The sequence below is a fragment of the Musa acuminata genome, chromosome BXJ1-8 (genome assembly GCF_036884655.1).
Source record: "Musa acuminata AAA Group cultivar baxijiao chromosome BXJ1-8, Cavendish_Baxijiao_AAA, whole genome shotgun sequence".
In the NCBI taxonomy this organism is placed as follows: Eukaryota; Viridiplantae; Streptophyta; class Magnoliopsida; order Zingiberales; family Musaceae; genus Musa; species Musa acuminata.
This window is the reverse complement of record NC_088334.1, coordinates 28,673,168-28,691,089: the sequence shown is the minus strand read 5'-3', so window position 1 is coordinate 28,691,089 and position 17,922 is coordinate 28,673,168. Positions and strand designations below refer to the sequence as shown.

The 17,922-nt window shown below is 31.5% G+C and overlaps 1 protein-coding gene across 1 annotated transcript; it reads left to right on the top strand.

The window, feature by feature from the left end:
• Positions 1-4,857: 4,857 nt before the first annotated feature.
• Positions 4,858-11,328, top strand: LOC135587696 (NADH dehydrogenase [ubiquinone] 1 alpha subcomplex subunit 2-like). Its single transcript, XM_065079381.1, has 3 exons — positions 4,858-5,016; positions 5,170-5,276; positions 10,931-11,328. The coding sequence occupies exons 1-3, from the start codon at positions 4,931-4,933 to the stop codon at positions 11,032-11,034; spliced, it is 297 nt and encodes a 98-aa protein (XP_064935453.1). The 5' UTR covers positions 4,858-4,930; the 3' UTR covers positions 11,035-11,328.
• The last annotated feature ends 6,594 nt before the right edge of the window (positions 11,329-17,922 follow it).

Sequence of the window (17,922 nt, the reverse complement as noted above, 5' to 3'; positions counted from 1 at the left end):
AGCCTTCTAAGAGAGAGTGAGATCTTTTGTGAAAAAAAAAGCGTGAATGTTCTCTGGTAAGTGCAAAGGAGAAAGGATTGTAATAAGAGTAGTTAATCTTCTTCAATTTAAAAAGATCGATAGTGAAAATCGATGGTCTCGAGAAAAGAAAAATCGAGAGTGGACGTAGGTTGGGACGACCGAACCACTATAAATCGATTTGTATTTTCTTTATACTTTTCATTTCTAAAAATATTTTTTAAAAAAATATTTTTAAAACAATCATCCTAAAATCCTCAAAAGAATGGAAAACATCTGACTAATTATCTTACCAATAAGTACTCATATTTTTGTAAGAGTTTTAATAAATTCGATGAAATTTTAATTAGTTACATTCTCCTTATACTTACATAATATTCGATCACGGATTAAACAAAAAAAAAATCATATTACAAGAATTAATCACCTAAATTCATAAAAATAAAAAATAATATTAGTAAACATCACGAACATTTATTATTATTATTATTATTATCATCATCATGATGATGAATATATAACTCACTGTACAAACATAAATACACAAGAATACATAACTCACTATACAAATATAAATACACATCACTATGCATCGTAGGCACAAGCTAGAGACATATTCAACTTTTAGAATAACATTAATCACATTATAAAATAATAATATCAACAATATTAATCATTTTGTACCAAATACAATATTCTAATATCAATAAAATATTTCAACACATCCGAAATACAATGCACATCTCACTCAAATCTCTCCATGACTTGCCACATAATAACAATTGTCCAATATAGTATTTGTAATTTGCAATTGACACAACATGTCTCTTAATTCATCAACAAGTGATCCATATATTTCATCAAAAATATCATGCAATTATTCCGGTAAAAGTTATCAATCAATTAGTATAACAACCACTATGCTTTATTGATATGATTAATCAAACACTTATGATCTATCTTGCTAAGGACATTTAACCACTTTAGTCTTCTATTATTTATTAAGAATCTTCTTTGAAATATGGAGATGAAGACGGTCTAAATCAATAGAAGATATTTTCTTTAAAATCTATACTTGTTTTTAAACAAATAGTTAATATAAAAAATAATATTAGATAAATAACAATAATAAAATATTTACCATTAATCTAAATATGTTAGACTGTAATTTTTTTCGAAAGAGAATTATAATGAAAATGTATCTTCTCTTGAAGATCTATGACCATCAGATAACAATGGTGTTTGCTAAGCAATGGGACAAAAGTATCTAACCATCAAGGGAGATTTTACAGCTTATATTATAATTTTTCATTCCAAATGAGTGATACACTTGCTACAATTGAAAACGAAAAAATATTAGTCGATCCATCACAAAGTAATTATTATTAATGAATAAAATATAAATACACAATCATTTACCTTAAAAACTACTCCATAAAAATAAGGATGACCAAAATTTTTGTCCTAAGTCAATAATGTGACGACTAAGTATTGACTCATATGCATCTATCACCTCTCTCTCAGTAAACTAATCCCATGTTCAGTAATCTCCAAAAAGATTTTTATTCACACAAAAATTTATCATCTTTCTAAAACATCGAACAACTTATACTACAAATAACAAACAATAATTGAATCAGTTATAGCAAACCTAATTTGACAACCAACTTATTTTAAAGACTTACTATAAAGTGTTTAGTTTTGAAGCTAATTTGGTAGTCTCTTTTTCATCGCTATCTATTTTATCATAAATCTATAAAATAAAATATATTAGTAAACATAATCAAACTAATTGTATTATAAATATAATAAAATAGTTACCTCTGTTAATTTTTCTCTTTTAACCAGTCGTGCGGCTAATCGATCATCTAGCTTCTCCTTAAATGTCTTGAGAATACGAACTTTTGTTCCTCATGTTAGGTGTGGTAAAATATGCTAAGTAAGGTTCTTGACGATCATTAGAGAAATGTACTTTGAGGTGATAAGATAGCCAAGTTCTTATGTAATCTCTTGATTTCATCTTTATACTTTTGACACTTGATGCATTCTTATTCTATACTTAAATGTGTATTCTGTAAATAAAATAATATAATAAATAAAGTATCCCATTTCAAATACACAAATAAAAATACTAAAATATTATACCTTGATAATATTGTCAATCAACATTAGAAGCCTTTTAGGAGGAGTCAAGTGAGCACTTAATATACCTGCATAATAAACGTGTACAAAAATATAAAACACATCCATATCTTTAAATGAAAGACTATTTATAAATAAATAATTATATTATCCATAGTTATTGTATTTTATCTTAAGTCGACAATCGAGGGTAGTTAATAGGATGGAGTAAACAAATTGATATGCTCGCATAGCTATGCTTGCAAAAGTATTTACAAATATAAGATTCAAAAAATTTATAAATCAAATCATGTAAGTTAAAATGAGATTTAGCTTACCATTAATCATGTGAGATATTCAATCATCTTTATTGCTATCTTCTGGCTTTAGTTTTTTTATATGACCATCGATCGATGGTTAGGGTCTTATTAATAGTAAGACAAGAATGAATAGGTATCACCTAATTGTAGTTTGTCAATGAATTTAAATTATCGACAAAAGATAGTAATACACAAACATGGAATGTTTCTTTGATTTGCATATTTATTTATGAAGTATGTAACATTAAAGTACTAATGCGGTGCTCATCGATGGGTATGGGTATAATATTATCAACTAGGAGAAGCATGATACACTTTCAATTTACCTGGTCTTCAACAAATAAAGGTCATATTTAGATCCAAAATTTCAACTCCAAAATTAGGTTAACATGTGTTTCTAAACTAGGTAGTCATTTAACTCTATCAACAAATTTAAGCATGTATCCAATTTTTAATTAACGAGGATCAACATTATGTTGTGGACCACATTAGCCTTGAATATGCATGATGAAATTTAGGAGTATGACAAATCAAATTTAAATCCAAAATTTGCACTTCAAAATTTTGGAGCACCATAACTACTTTCTTTTATTTCTAGCATTTTTCCCACTGCATCCATATGATGGATGACAACCAATCATAACTACTTTCCATGCTATTTTCAAGTCATTTACATCATCAACCAATCAAAGCACCTTAAAGTGTATATTAAAATCCTTTAATATTTATTATCTAAACCCAAGAAGATGTCATTGTGAGGGTTATATTGGAGACTCTTGTCATAGATAAATGTAAGCAACTATCGAGGGTTATAGTCCACTTTTGAGGGTTACAATTACCACAATCGCTGCTTGTCAGAGAGAGGATCTCGTTGCTTGCTAAGAAACGAAATGTCGTTGCTTGCTGGGGAGACCTTACCACTATCGAATGTCATTGCTTAGTGGAGAGGATCTCGTTTTACACTTGGATTATACTCGATTAGTACAACTCGTGAGTTCTCTCCATTTGTCATTTAAATTGAAGATGTGACTCGAAACAAACTCCGACCTGATCCATTACTAACAAAACACAATTTCATTCACTGGAATCGAACCCAGACGTAAATGTCTCAATTAAATCGAACTCACATGTGATCTATGGTTTGAAAGAACTGATTCAAGAGCATTATTGAGATTTAAATAAAAGGAGCTTTGTATAGTAAAAATCCAATTATGAGGGCAGGGCGTCACATTATAAAAGCCCAATACTAAAGACTTTTTCTTTTTTTTGATAAAATACCCTTTTATTCCAATCGATTTTTATATTAATTTTTTCCTATTAATTCATGTAACTCCCTAAATTTATATTTCTATTTTGATCATCAAATTTCGTAAATTCATTTATAATAAAAAGGATATTTGATAATTATATTTTATTATAAATTTTAATATATCTTTCACATAAGAATGCAATTTATGTATATATATATATATTTGCTTTTCTGGGATGGTACCCATGTTTATATATTTCTTGTAAAGAGCCTTTATCTTTTTTCAAATACCTAAAATATTAATTTTCAATTAAGTTACAACGTTTTTTCCTCTAGGCCGGCTACAGTGTTTCGATTCGAGTAGACTAAAAACATTGTAACTCCATTTAAAAATACTATCTATAATCATTCAATTAATTTAAATCTTATTAAAATTAATTACCAATTTTATCATAATTTTTTAGGGTTATATAATGACTTATTCTAGAGTTTTCGAATGATCAAATTATTATAGATTTTAATATTTTTATAAAATGACTTGTATGAGAGTTTAAATAATGGTGGATGAAAATGAAGAAGATTTTAAAATGTTTAAAATAAATTATAACAAAGATCCTTAATTTTTTTTTTTATGATATTAAATCCAGGTCTACATATTCGTGTTTATTTATCGTGTGAAGAACAATAATAAATAAGGATGCAAGTGCAACACTACCTAGTTATAATATTTTTAAATAGAATTATAAAAATATTATGATTTTAATTAGTTTAAATATCATAAATCTTAATTATTATTATTATTATTATTATTATTTAAATTTAAAGTATCTTAAAGTAAGTAATTTTTGATATGTCGTCAATATTATTACATTAACCTTCGTAATTTTTTACATGATATATTGTGCCTCTAAGAAAAAAAAAATCTTTGCTCCGCTCTGTATCTCGAATGAAGCTTTTTGAATAACGTATACATTATAAATTAATTATTTGTATAGATCAAATTTAACATGACCTTCGCCTCACTAGCACGCCCAAGCGAGACTTCAATTGATCCGTTCACGGCCCAACTCCCTAAACTAGTTCGGCCCAAGCCCGGCCATTTGGCCCCGGCTCCTGATATCAGCCTTCCTATTCAACGCTATTCCCATTCACAAGAGATCGAATCGCGTGACTCGTCCCTTGTGTTCTGGAACTTGCAAGTGCGGCCCTAGAAAGAGAGGCGATGGCTTGGAGGGAGCTTCTGTCTCGGAATATAAAGGAGCTTCGCTTCCTCTTCTGCCAGACTTCGCCGGCCAGCGCCCATACCCGGTATTGTTTCCTTCCCTGATTGAATTTGCCGGCATAGTCTCGACGGAATGCTTCTCTTTTTATCGTGGATCGGCTACCGAGCGCTTGCTAGGGGACGATCCCCTGTTAATTTTGGTGTCTTAGCTTTTCTCTTTTCTTTCTTTGGAATTGCAGGGAGTTTGTTTACAAGAACTACAAGGATCTGAAGACGCTCAACCCCAAGCTCCCCATCTTGATCCGCGAATGCCGTGGAGTCGAGCCGCAGCTTTGGGCAAGATATGGTGAATATGCTTTATACTCTTACACGTAACTGTTTGATGAGGTCTGGTTGTCTCCGGAATAGCATTTTATCGAACTACTTAAGGGTATTAACGACTGGAAATAGATCTGGATAATGTTTTGTTGGAACTGGACGATTTTGTGTTGTTCTTTCTCTTGCAAACAAATTAGTCGTACTTGGCATTGACACCCTTAGCATGAAGACTGTTGACCTGGAAGTCTATCTAGCAGCCTTTCTTTTCAGACCTAGTGGCATCTCAGATTATTATTGTGAATTTGGTATTGAACTCCATCTCTCGTTTGTGCGTAGCATGTTAGCGAGTTCTATAATCTCAATGTCCTTGAACCTGAAACTGTCAAAAATTTCATGTGGTATGCATGGGGCAGGACAAGGTGTGCTCTTTATTGAGACAAGCACACCATGCAAAAATGTTGAAATGCAATTAAAAAGGTGAAAAGTTATGAGCTGCCATTACTTTACACCAATAATTAGTCAATTTAGTGGGTCTTGATTGAGTCAAGATTTGAGTCGGTCATCATGCTGATTTAAATGCCTTCTATTATGTTCTTTACGTTTTTTGAATTACCTCATGAAGACTTATTTATTTTTTTTGATAGGTTCCTTGAGTATGTTGAACTTCTCTTTATGTTGCTTGCTTCTTGATAGCCCTTGAGACAGTGATCATGTATATTAGTCAATTGAGATTACATTTACTTAACTAGAGTTAAGATAAGAGTTGTATATGTGGTCTAGGTCTAGTTAGAAATATGGTCAATTATGAATTCTATATAGGGTTGAGGCCGAATGTAAAGAATCAGCATTTCCAGTCATGATTTATGAATTAAAAAAAAATTCCTCTTGACTAGTTATCTTGGTCATGCCGTGTTTCTTTATCCGTCTTGCTGTACTTTTATCTTTTCGCATGTTCTTTATGTTTTTCCTATGATTTTCCCTTTTCTTTGTTGTAATGACAATGCTTTTGCTGTTTACTAACTATCAGTTCTTTATCTTTGCTGTTCTGTTAAGAGTATCTGTTGTATAGCCATTTTATTTGATAATATCATTGGTGAAAACCAAATAAAAAGTTTAGTGGGCATGTGAAGGCAGAATTAACATGTCAAGGGGTTCCTTGGATAGATCCATCATTCAAGAGACACAAGTAACTTAAAGAGTTCATATTTGAGAATCATGGGTCTTGCTTTTACCATTGGTCGGGGAATGCTCTAAGCAGAATCCAATTGGACTAAAATGTATCAATTTGAGTCCAATATTTAATTAGGTTTGTATTAGTTGAAACTAAAATGGTTTTTCAGTGTGTTTCAATTAGCTAAACTGCGTTTTCTACTCAAGTGAATCTTTTTCTTTCTCTTTTCTCTCTCTCTCTCTCTGTTTTTTTTTTTTGGCTTCTGCTTTTAGTGGTATGAAAGTTCAAATGAAGTGCACTTGTTCTAATCCGGTGGTCCAGTTCATGAGGCTCCCATGAATATTGAATCTGGGGAGGGTTAGTGAGGTCCACTTCACTTATTTCCATAGCAACTGGAAACCTAGGGCAGTATTTGCTGTTGTCTTTAGGAACCTTGATAAACAAACAAGAATCGGCCTATTCCACTATTTAATTTTGTACAGTTGTGAATGCTGGTTATTTTATGATTTGACTATTGGAAGTTATGTGTTCTCTGTCTAGGAGGTTAGGTACATTATCTTTGCATACTGACTTGTTTTCAATTATTCTCTAATTACTTTAGTTTTCTTCAACAAAGCCCATGCAAATTATTGCCTATTCTCTCTTTTCCTGTTTGTTACTGGGCTCCAAATGTATTTCTTGCTGTCTTCTTACTGCCACCTTAAACTGTAGTTTTTCTTCAGAAAGTAGGTCTCTTATTGTTGTTTCCTCTATACAACAGAAGTATGGGCTGTAGGTTTTGCACCTAAACGCTACTGATGAAACCATAGTTAATCTAAGATAGAGTCCAAGTTTTGGGTTGAGTCGTACCAGACTGTATTTCAGTTATTCTTATTGTTCCATTTTTGGTTGACTTTTGTCTGTGATTTTCTTAGTTATTTAAAAGGTTATAAGACTTCTATGTATTAGATAAGATTGTATGAAAGCCATCAAATTGTTACCATGCAATTTCATATGATACAAGTATCTATTTTGTTGTGATTGTACATGCTTGTGCACTTTTTAAATATAACAGTTAATCTGTGTTGGTTATACTTATTGCTGCTTCAGTGTCATGGCATAAATAGGATTAGGTTTGATTTAGTTAAAAGGATCTTGGTCAAAATAGGAGATATACCATGGGCCAAAACAAATGAAATTTATCTCTCTTTAAAATTCTTCACTGTTTCTACTGTCTTCTCTAACTCTCTCTTTGCTCATCACTAATTTCTTTTTGTACTTTCTTTTATTGTTATTGTTCATTTACCAGTAAACTCAGCATTTTTTCGCTATATTAGCATAAAGCAGTCTGTATTGACCCAGATTGTTTGATGACTAATCTGTTCTTATTCGCGCTGTTTTTTTCTTGAAACAACAGCCTCATTTCTTTTTTCTATAAACTACAGCCTCTTGGCTGCTATTCCCTAAACAGAGCTATCCACACCCCTGAAATTCATTCTAGCAGTCCTATGATGCCTCCATATAACAATGGCTATACCACTTCAACATTAAGTCTATCAATCTCTTTTACAATAGAGGGCACAAAAATCTTAGAACCCCACTATCTATTGAAAGATGTTTAAAACTCTCCAAACTTTACTCCTAATGGCTAAAGACCTATTATTGCTATTTCATTGATTTTAACTTCTTAGGGTACAGGGTTAGTGACAACCAATAAACTCAAAGTATTGCACCTTCACCAATCTGATTACCTCGCCAGTGGTATAACATGTACTTCTGTGGAATACTTTGACATCATAAATTATTTATGGCATTTGTAGAATTGTTTTCCTTGATACCATTTGATAGGAAATGACTTCTTGATAATAAATTTCTCCTTTTGAAGAAGAAGAGGCCTCCGGAGGAAGATCGAGAGAGAAGGAAAGAAGAAACTACCACTAATTTACCAATAATTCTATTCAAATTATGAAATAATTAATTTTAGGCAGTTAAATAATTAATTCTAGCTGAAGACATGCTAATAATTTGTTTTTGAATTTCTCAGAACCCAATAAATACTCGCTGAAGACATGTTAAATAATTAATTCTATTCCAATTACGAAATAATTAATTTTAGGTAGTTAAATATTATTTAACCAAAGTTTTGAATGCAAGCCAACTAGGTATAGGTGGGCTGGCAGATGGCAGCAGATGTTGCTCTGTGACTTGAAAGTGGAATGTGTCATATCTATCATTGGATTTTGGTGCTTAATGTTCCATATGCATGTTGGACTAGTATATATAAGCACAATATATATACTAATTTACATATGTCAAACACATTTATTAATGTAGTTGTTGATGTTTTGGGATAACGAGAGGCCTTCTTAACTAGAGTTGCTTCATTTTTACCATTTTCAGAATGAATGTTTGAAATGAGTGGTATATCTGATTGTCAATAACTTCTGCTAGCTGAAGCGTGTTAAATGGAGCTTGGTGCTCACTGAGATGCCCTATTGTACCTAGCATGTCTTGGCATTTTACACTCAACACCTAGAGGCACATGTATGCACATCATTGCTTGATTATTAGTTTTGGTTACCTATCTACATGTTTTGAAGCTTGTTTTGGTCTTGATTCTGCACTTAATGATTTGTTTGTGCCCTTTTTTTTTTTTTCATTTATCATGACTAATTTTTAGGTTTATTCTCAGAAATTTATCAAAATCAAGAGAAGAAAATTATAATAGTCAATTTTCACTAATTATTCTAAAATTATAATATATTTTGCATTAATTAGTCTCTGGAAGTTTCCTATAAATTGGGTCCTGATTTTGAATTACGAAATGAAACATCAAAAAGAGAAAAATGCTCATCTTTTTTTCTCAAGATGGTGCAAACAGGTGAGTTTTTGAGTGGGTGTTGTGATTGTTGGGGGTGTTCATCACCTGGGAAATAGGGATTCATGTTGTGTGTAAAGTGGAATGATATTTACAATGATTTAATGAAAAGAAAGTTTTTGGTTGTTATGGTCTGTTAAGAGTTGATAATTTCCAGGCACCTGGTGATATTCTCCTCACTGGTTGGCACAATTACCATTTTATAGGTGCCATTCTACTATTGAAACGAGTAGTGCCAGCTAGCTTGAATGGGCAGGGATGGCATGGTGCTTAAAATAATTCTTATTCTTTGTGCTGAAGTCATTTTAAGTTTAGACATTATAACTATAAGATTATGCAAGTCAATGTGTGGTATTTCCTGTTGATAGGAACCATAAACAGTTCTATACGGGTCCATTCACTATTTGTTTTGTTTTATTTTTGTTTATTTATTTATTTATTCTTTTTGCAATTTGGATGAGTACAAGCAAGATTTTTTACATGATCACCTTATTAATTCTGTAATCAAAGAATTAGTGCTTTTTAAGTTGGTTGCAATTGTGCAATTTAACTTATCATCTATTGGTCTATGTTATATGATTCCTAGATTTACCAAGGACAGCCATGAAGATATGGAAGGAAGGAAAATTATAATAAAAATGGAAATTAAGAAGTAAAAACAAATAGTGTAACCTCCTCAGAAAAGCTAAAGATGTTTCAATCATGTGAATGTCGTTATTAACCTTGCCTTCTGCCAAACATTGAAAGGATTTGCCAAAATTTTCTGCTTAAGATGAGATTTGGTTGATCTGAATGTGATTGAAATTCTTTATAGGTCCATAATGGAGTAAACTTTTAGAAGCATATAGTTTTTAGGGTGTTCCTTTTTCTTTCAAAATTATATGAAGGCAGTCATATTTCTTAATTTTTGGAAGCATTCTGCAGGCTAATTTTTATTTAGTATTTAAGAATTAATGTTTTGCCTAGAAATCGTTCTGCTAGATCCCTTTTATTAGAGTGGTAGTGCAGTTCACTTGCTTTTGAGCCTAGTCACTAAGTAGAGGTCTAATAATAGCTTCGGCTATGAATTGTGATGGCCGTCTCTCCTCTTTCACATGCTTTAGTTGTGAAAATTTTATTATGTTCTTTTATGCAATATTGAGCTACGCTATCAGTCTAGGAAAACATTGGAGCATCATCGTGATGCAACACTATGTTATTGGCATTACCATTTTTTTTACTGCTTCTTTTAACTCTTTGTCTAGATTGTTAGTTTTTAATTGGTTTCTCAGTTCTGTATAAGATTATAGAAAATCTTCTTTGAAAGCCAGTTTAGCTGAAAATTCAGTTATTTAATAATGATAATTTGAAGCTTTGTTGTGCACTTGGGAAAGAATTTTTTTGTTTTATATTATATAGTTCAATCTTATTTGCACAATCATATTTTGAGTAGTTCTGGATCTGATCGTTTCAGACATGCCATAACTCTCACTATTGTTAGTGCTTCAACCATTCTCAATTGTTGGTAACTAAACCTTTTTTTTTTAAATTTTTTTGTGAAATTTCGCCAGTCACTTGTTTTGTATGTTTCTTTAGCTGGTTATTGTTTGGGATTGACCTGTTAATTTTTATTTTGGAGTTGCTTTTAACCTAACATCTTTGGTTACATTGCCAGACATGGGTGTGGAGAGATGTGTTCGATTGGATGGTCTGACGGAAGCTGACATTAACAAGAAACTTGAAGAACTTGCTAAAGCAGCAGGAGCTCTTAAACCTTGACAAAATTCAGTTGTCTTCTGACAGGGACAGGCCCTGAATAAAGGAGCCCTCAGTTCTGTGAGCTCTACTCTTTTGAATGTTTTAAATTTAATAGTTAAATGGGATTGTATCTGTTTACATTTTTTTTCTGTTGGTGATAACAACCTGGTGTCGTTTGCCATTACCAGCCTTGGATAATGGTCTGGATTTTTTTTGTTTTTTTCTGTGAAACTGACTGCAATGGTCCTTTCTCTCTGTTCTGGCTGATATTTCTAGTTGGTGAATTGAATACTACTTTGAAGACATTCTATACAAGTCATAGCTTACTGACAGACCACAGGAGATTTACTCTTATGAGGTTAGGATGAGTTATCGATTATCTCCCGTGAAGTATTTGAATTTTATCTTCCGAGCTTTCCATACTCTGTTTGATAGAACGACTGGACCCTTGGTGTATGGGAAATGTACTTATCACACATGGACTACGAGTGCAAAAGCAGCAGGCTACTTTTATAGTTTTGGTGTATAGTTAGGGGTGAATTCTCAGAAAAGGGGTTTTTTTCCTGAGAAGCGTCTCATTTTCAAAATTCTGTTTTTTTTTTTTAATATCTGAAATAGTCTGAATCATCCTTTCTTTTTTTCTTTGTTTTTCCTAATCCAAAGGATGAATTAGTTTAGTTATAGTGTTCTCAAACAATACAAAAAGAACATTGTAACGTACTATAAAAACATCGAGTTACAATATTTTTCTAATATTACAGAAAATAAAAATATTATATTATAATATTTTTATACTACGTTATGTTGCTAGGAAAATACTACAACACATTATAAAAATATTATAAACATAATATTCTTTTAAAATTTATACAAATATTATATTACTATGTTTTTAATTATAATATAATTTTTTTTATATTGTTGAAAATATTATAATTTAATCGATTCATTCTAGAAGGAAGAGAAAACGATATTTCAGATATTGGATTAAAAAAAGAAAAGGTTGTTTGAGAATTTTGAAAATGAGAAGTGTTTCTCAAGGAAAAACTTAAAAAGAGAATTATTATTTCAAAAATTTGCTTTTAAGGTGCAAATGAGATTCTAAACAAAGTTAAGGCTAAAGTCGCGAGCGGGTTGTGTCAAGTTTAAGGTCGATTCTAGTCTCACGCTAACACAAACTTAGCCTCCCTACCTAATCCAAACCAACTTCGATTTTGGTTGGGTGTGGTGATGATCATCATTAATTATCACAAATGACTGCGCAGAGAGCTTAAGCATCATCCATCCCATTGAATATAAAAGAGTTAAAAAAAAACTTTCTGCTGCTAGAGGTGAAGTTGGGTGCTTTAAAACTCACAACTATTGTTGCAGGGAGGAGTTCACAAGCAAGAAAAATGAAGGGGGTACCAAACAGCAATTTTAGGAAAGAGCTGCAACCGGTTAATGGTCCTTTATAATTAGATATAATATAATTAATTAGATTTTGATGAAATATATTAGTCAACTATAAAGAAGTTCACTTAAAGTAAGATTCTTTAGAAGATAATCTTGATGGGAGGAATTTTTCTAATTACTTATCGTATACCCTCTGCTCTTGTCTATAAATAGATAGTACCTCTAGGGACCTTTGCTCTTGCCTATAAATAGACAGGACCTCTAGGGATCGAACAATAAGAAGAAATAGAGAGAGGTTATCTGAGTTGAGGGATTACGATCTTTCCCTCAACTCTTCTCCCTAACTATCAATCTAGGTGATCCTGTGAAAAGATATAAGAGAGAAAAAAAGATCTAGTTCATTTTACAGATTCACGTGTCTTTGTAGATCAAATAGAGATCTTAGTTTATTTTACAGATTCACATGTATTTGTAGATCAAATGGAGATCCTTTTTCAGATGACATCAAAAGGTACACCTCGTTAAATCAAATTTAATTATTTGATTTCAATCCTAGCATAAAATAATATTTCTACATTTAATACAGCATATTATAGATTTTATGCTTACATTTGGTATCAGAACCTAGGTTTTTGAGATCAAATACATTAGATCTATTATTTTTATTTACGATGCATGATACCTATTCTCCAGTGATCACAAATCAAAAGCAATACATACAACCATCGATTCTACTGAGTTGGGCAAAGTGCGCACCACAACGTAGCAGGCGTAGTAGAACCGACGTCCATACGGTGGCCATGCGTGTGTCGGAGCCACATCTAAGTAGTAGCCGCATGCAAGCATAGGCCGCTTCTAAGCGGCAGCCGTGTGCGGGTTGGCCACATCCATGCGTTGGCCGCACAAGGGCAGACAACCGCATCAGGTGGCGGCTGTGCGCTGGCAATAGCCATGACCAACCGTGCGCAGGCATTGGCAGCTGCGCGCTGGCAAGAGCCACACACCGGCGGCGGTCGCGCATGGGTAGGCCATGCACCGGCAGCGACTGCGCGCGAGCAGAGGCGGCCTTATGGTGGCAGCGTCGCCCGTGGGCAGGAACCGTCGCAGCAACTGCGTGCGGGCAAAGGCAGCCCCGCGGTGGCAGCGGCAGCGCCGTAGGCAAATTAGGGTTTTGGCATATTTATGATTTTGCCCTCGAGGCTAGGTTTTATTAAATTACAGTTATGTCCTTTGTAAATTTCATAATTTTAATTTATGTCATGTCAAATATTTATAGTTTTAAAATTAATAAATATGATTCATTATAATTATGATTGAATTTAATCATGATTATATTTTGACTATTTGATTGGAATTAATCTTTGACTAAAAAAAAACTATAAATTACGGTTTAGTTTTATAGTTTTCTTATATGAATTATTGATTATATTTTTTATATGTGGTAAATAAAATATAATTATTGTTCTTAGATATTCATTTGGTTATTCACATGTATATATATTTGAAATTATGAAATAATATTTATCTTTCACATGAAGGCATGGTTTATATGTTATCATATGAGTTTTTCCTTTTACTGATTAATGTTCAATAATTATTATGATTGTTATTTTATTATTGAACTGCTTAGCATAAATTAAATTAAATAAATTTGATAAATATTATTTGTAATTCATCTCCCTAAGTTTTATCTGACTTGTAGCCGCTAAAGTGGCCTGAGATGATAGAAGCCGCTAAAGTGGCCTGAGATGATAGATTTTTGTGATGTGAATTACAATAAAAATTTTATCATTTATAGGATATTTTAAATTATATTTTATATTATTGTATTGGTCTTGTAGCAACCAAAGTGACCTAGACTAATAACTTATAAATTAATATTAAGGAATTAGTCCTAAATGACATCAAGGAAATAATATTTTCAATGACACACATAATTAGGAGATTTAGATAATCCAAAAAGAGAATCTAGTTCAAATAATTATGTGATGAGCAGAATGATACTATTTTAGATATCCTTACAGTTTAGTGTTGTATACCCAAAGGTAACAATACTATTCCACAAGGATGGTATCAGTCCTCCATAGATGATCTTGAGTGAACACTAGATATGTCAATATTTCATCCAAAGATATAATATAAATGGTATCAATAGTTTATCAAATTTTTGACAAACTCAAAATATTAATATTATTTTATATTTTGCAGTAGTACTTCTGTCCATACATTCATATGCTTTTAGTGTCCCCGTACTCTCTGGATCAAATTATTCAGAATGGTTAGAGTATGTGCAATTTGCATCGGGTGTATTAGATCTTGATTTAGCATTGCTTGTTGAAAAGCCTATAGACATGACTGATGAAAGTACTGTAGAACAAGTTAAATGAAATGAAAGCTTGGGAAAGATCTGATAGACTTAGTTTAATATTCATAAGAATGATAATTGCAAATAATATAAAGATTTTATTATCAATTGCAACTAGTACATAGGAAAATTTAAAGGTTATTGAAGATAGATTTAAATCTACTAATAAGTTATTAGCTGACACATGAATGAAAGAACTAACTAAAACTTAATATGATGGCACTCGAGGAATTCAGGATCACATCCTCAATATGGCTGATAAAGCTGCAAAACATAAAGTATTAGGCATGAATGTTGATGAGTCTTTCCTCGTGCAATTCATTCTCAATTCTCTTCCTTCTCAGTTTGGCCTATTCAAGATTCACTACAAGAATCAATTAGTTATATAATCCAAGTATATTATGTGCTCAAACCTGTACAAAACTAGATATCAATTTTATAGTTATAATGCTGGGAAGATAATAAAGCAACCCAGGAATATAACATTGGAAAGCTACAAAGAAAGTAATGATATATCTGTATAAGATGAAATATTATATGCTTATATATAGGAGATCAGATCAGTTTGAAGTGATAGGATATTCAGATGCTGATTTTGTAAATTGCCTCTACAGTAGGAAGTCCATTTTAAGATTTGTATTCATGTTAGATGGTGGGGCAATTTCTTAGAAAAGTGCAAAGCAATCGCTGATTGCATCATCAACAATGGAAGCTGAATTTGTGGTATGCTTTAAGGCCACAAATCAAGCTTTATGGCTGCAAAATTTTATCTTAGGATTTGGTGTGGTCAACTCAATTGCTAGGCCGCTGAAGATATTTTGTGATAACACAGTAGTAGTTTTCTTCTCTAAGAATGACAAGTACTCTAATGGTTCTAAGCACATCTAGATAAAGTACTTAGTGGTTAGAGAAAGAGTCTAGAAACAGTAAGTGTCAATTGAGAACCTAAGCACCACTATGATAATTATTAATCCATTGATAAAAGCTTTATAATATATAATATTTAAAAAATATATTCTTAGAATGAGGCTTGTGAGCAAGTCATAAAAGATATGGTGACGCATGTTTAGGTGGATGCTATTATTGATATTTTTCTTGCTTAATTAAAGTTATTTGTTTCTGCTATCCTGTTTATATTTATGTTTATATATATTATAGTTGAATGTAAGTAATAACAGGATTGTCTTGATAAGATAAATTACATAGGTCATTATGGACTATATTAGGAATGACTAATAATGTTGTGGTACATAGAAGGGAGTATGACATTGATGATATACAACCGCTATGACTCGCATTAATAGTTAGACTTAATATAATATTATTATGTTTATTAGACTTATTGGCTTGTTTTAAAATTCATGACCATGTATAAAATGCTTTTCAAAATTCCTTGAAATCCAATTAGGTAAAATTATTTTTAAATAATTTTATTTTATTTATTTTTGATTTTGAATCTCTTTTATATCTTATCAATTAATGGGCCAAGTGGAAGAATGTTAGATTTTATGGTCCTTTATAATTGGATAAGATATATATATTATATAACTAATTAGATTATAAAGAAGTCCACTTAAAGTAGGATTCTTTAGGAGATAACCTTGATGGGAGGAACTCTCCTAATTACTTATCCTAGACCCTCTGCTCTTGCCTATAAATAGACAGGACCTCTAGGGACTGAACAAGAAGAAGAAATAGAGAGGTTATCTCAGTTGAGGGATTATAGTCTTTCCCTCAACTCTTCTCCCTAACCATCAATCTACTAGTTCCTTTTGTAGATTCACAACGATCTTGGATTAAAGATGGTGTCTTTGTAGATCAATCAGAGATATCTTTTCAGATGATATCAAAAAGTACGTATCATTAAATCAGATCTAATTATTTGATTTCAATCCTGGCATAACATATTCTTTTCGTATTTAATATAGTATATTAGGGCTACATTGCTGATGTTCACATTAGAGAATATTAAGTTAAAACTTTATATTTATTCAAGGATTTGCTTTGAGACTCTTAATACAATAAGGAATACTATCGAATTAGGTCACAGTCCCACTCCTATGTATATATTATGACATTTGAGAATTCCTTAATAAAAACTACAAGTAAAATCTTCAATAACTCATAGTTTAACTAATATAGGATATTAGGTCTTCTTGTTGTTGATACGACCTTATAACATGAGAGATAGAGAATTTGAGGCTAGTCTTTGGAGATTGAGAAAGAAAGATTAAGAAATAACAAACAAAATAATTATTAGTTTGATTATGTATTTTGTTATCTAACTTCTCATTTATAAATATTTTTAAATACATGTATTATGTCAAGATGCAACATTTTTTTGTGCTGAGACATCCTATTGCACCAACCAATATGCATAGGTTTCATGTTCTAGAAGAATGTATTGTATATTGTTTGTTGTAATGAATATAAATTAATTTTAAAATTTTTAATAATAATTAATATAAAAAACATTTATGTGTAGGAGGTAGACTAAGAGAATAGGCCAATCTTACCAAGGAATGAAAGAGTTAGATTCCAGATATTGGGTTTGATTTACAACCTATATGATTTATCAACTTAGAAATCCTAATTAAGTTTGACTTTAATATCTTAAGTAATTTAAAAATAAAAAAGCTAAATATAGCTTAGAAATAAAAAAAGTTAAATATAAAGTTGATGCATTCCATAAACAACTTAAGTTGACAAAAAATTGTTTAGAAACCCTAATTAAATTTGACTATGATATATGCCCTTGAGTAGGTTTGTCTTAAAATCTACAATTAATAAAAAAATCAATATGGACCAAAATCATAAATCAATGTGATATATGCCCTTATGTGTGTGTGTTAGGATCGAAATCGACATTAAGAGAGGTGAATTAGTACTTACGATAAAAATATCGATGATTTAGAAAAAATGTTTTGATAAAGTCCATATTAAAAATAATATCAAAAGTATGCTTCACTTGAAGTAAATGTAATAAGTAATTAAAATAGAAAACAATAATAATGAAGAGAAAAAAGAGAGTGCAAACCAAATTTATGGTTCGGTCATCGTGACCTACGTCTACTCTCGATTCCTCTTTCGTCGTGGCTACCAGCATACACTAATGGTCTTCTTTCAATGGGCAAAGACCAACTACCCTC

Coding starts and splice junctions, on each gene's coding strand:
- LOC135587696 (XM_065079381.1), top strand. CDS start 4,931: ATGGCTTGGAGGGAGCTTCTGTCTCGGAATATAAAGGAGCTTCGCTTC. Junction 5,017..5,169: donor CCGGCCAGCGCCCATACCCG/GTATTGTTTCCT, acceptor TTGGAATTGCAG/GGAGTTTGTTTACAAGAACT. Junction 5,277..10,930: donor GCAGCTTTGGGCAAGATATG/GTGAATATGCTT, acceptor TTACATTGCCAG/ACATGGGTGTGGAGAGATGT.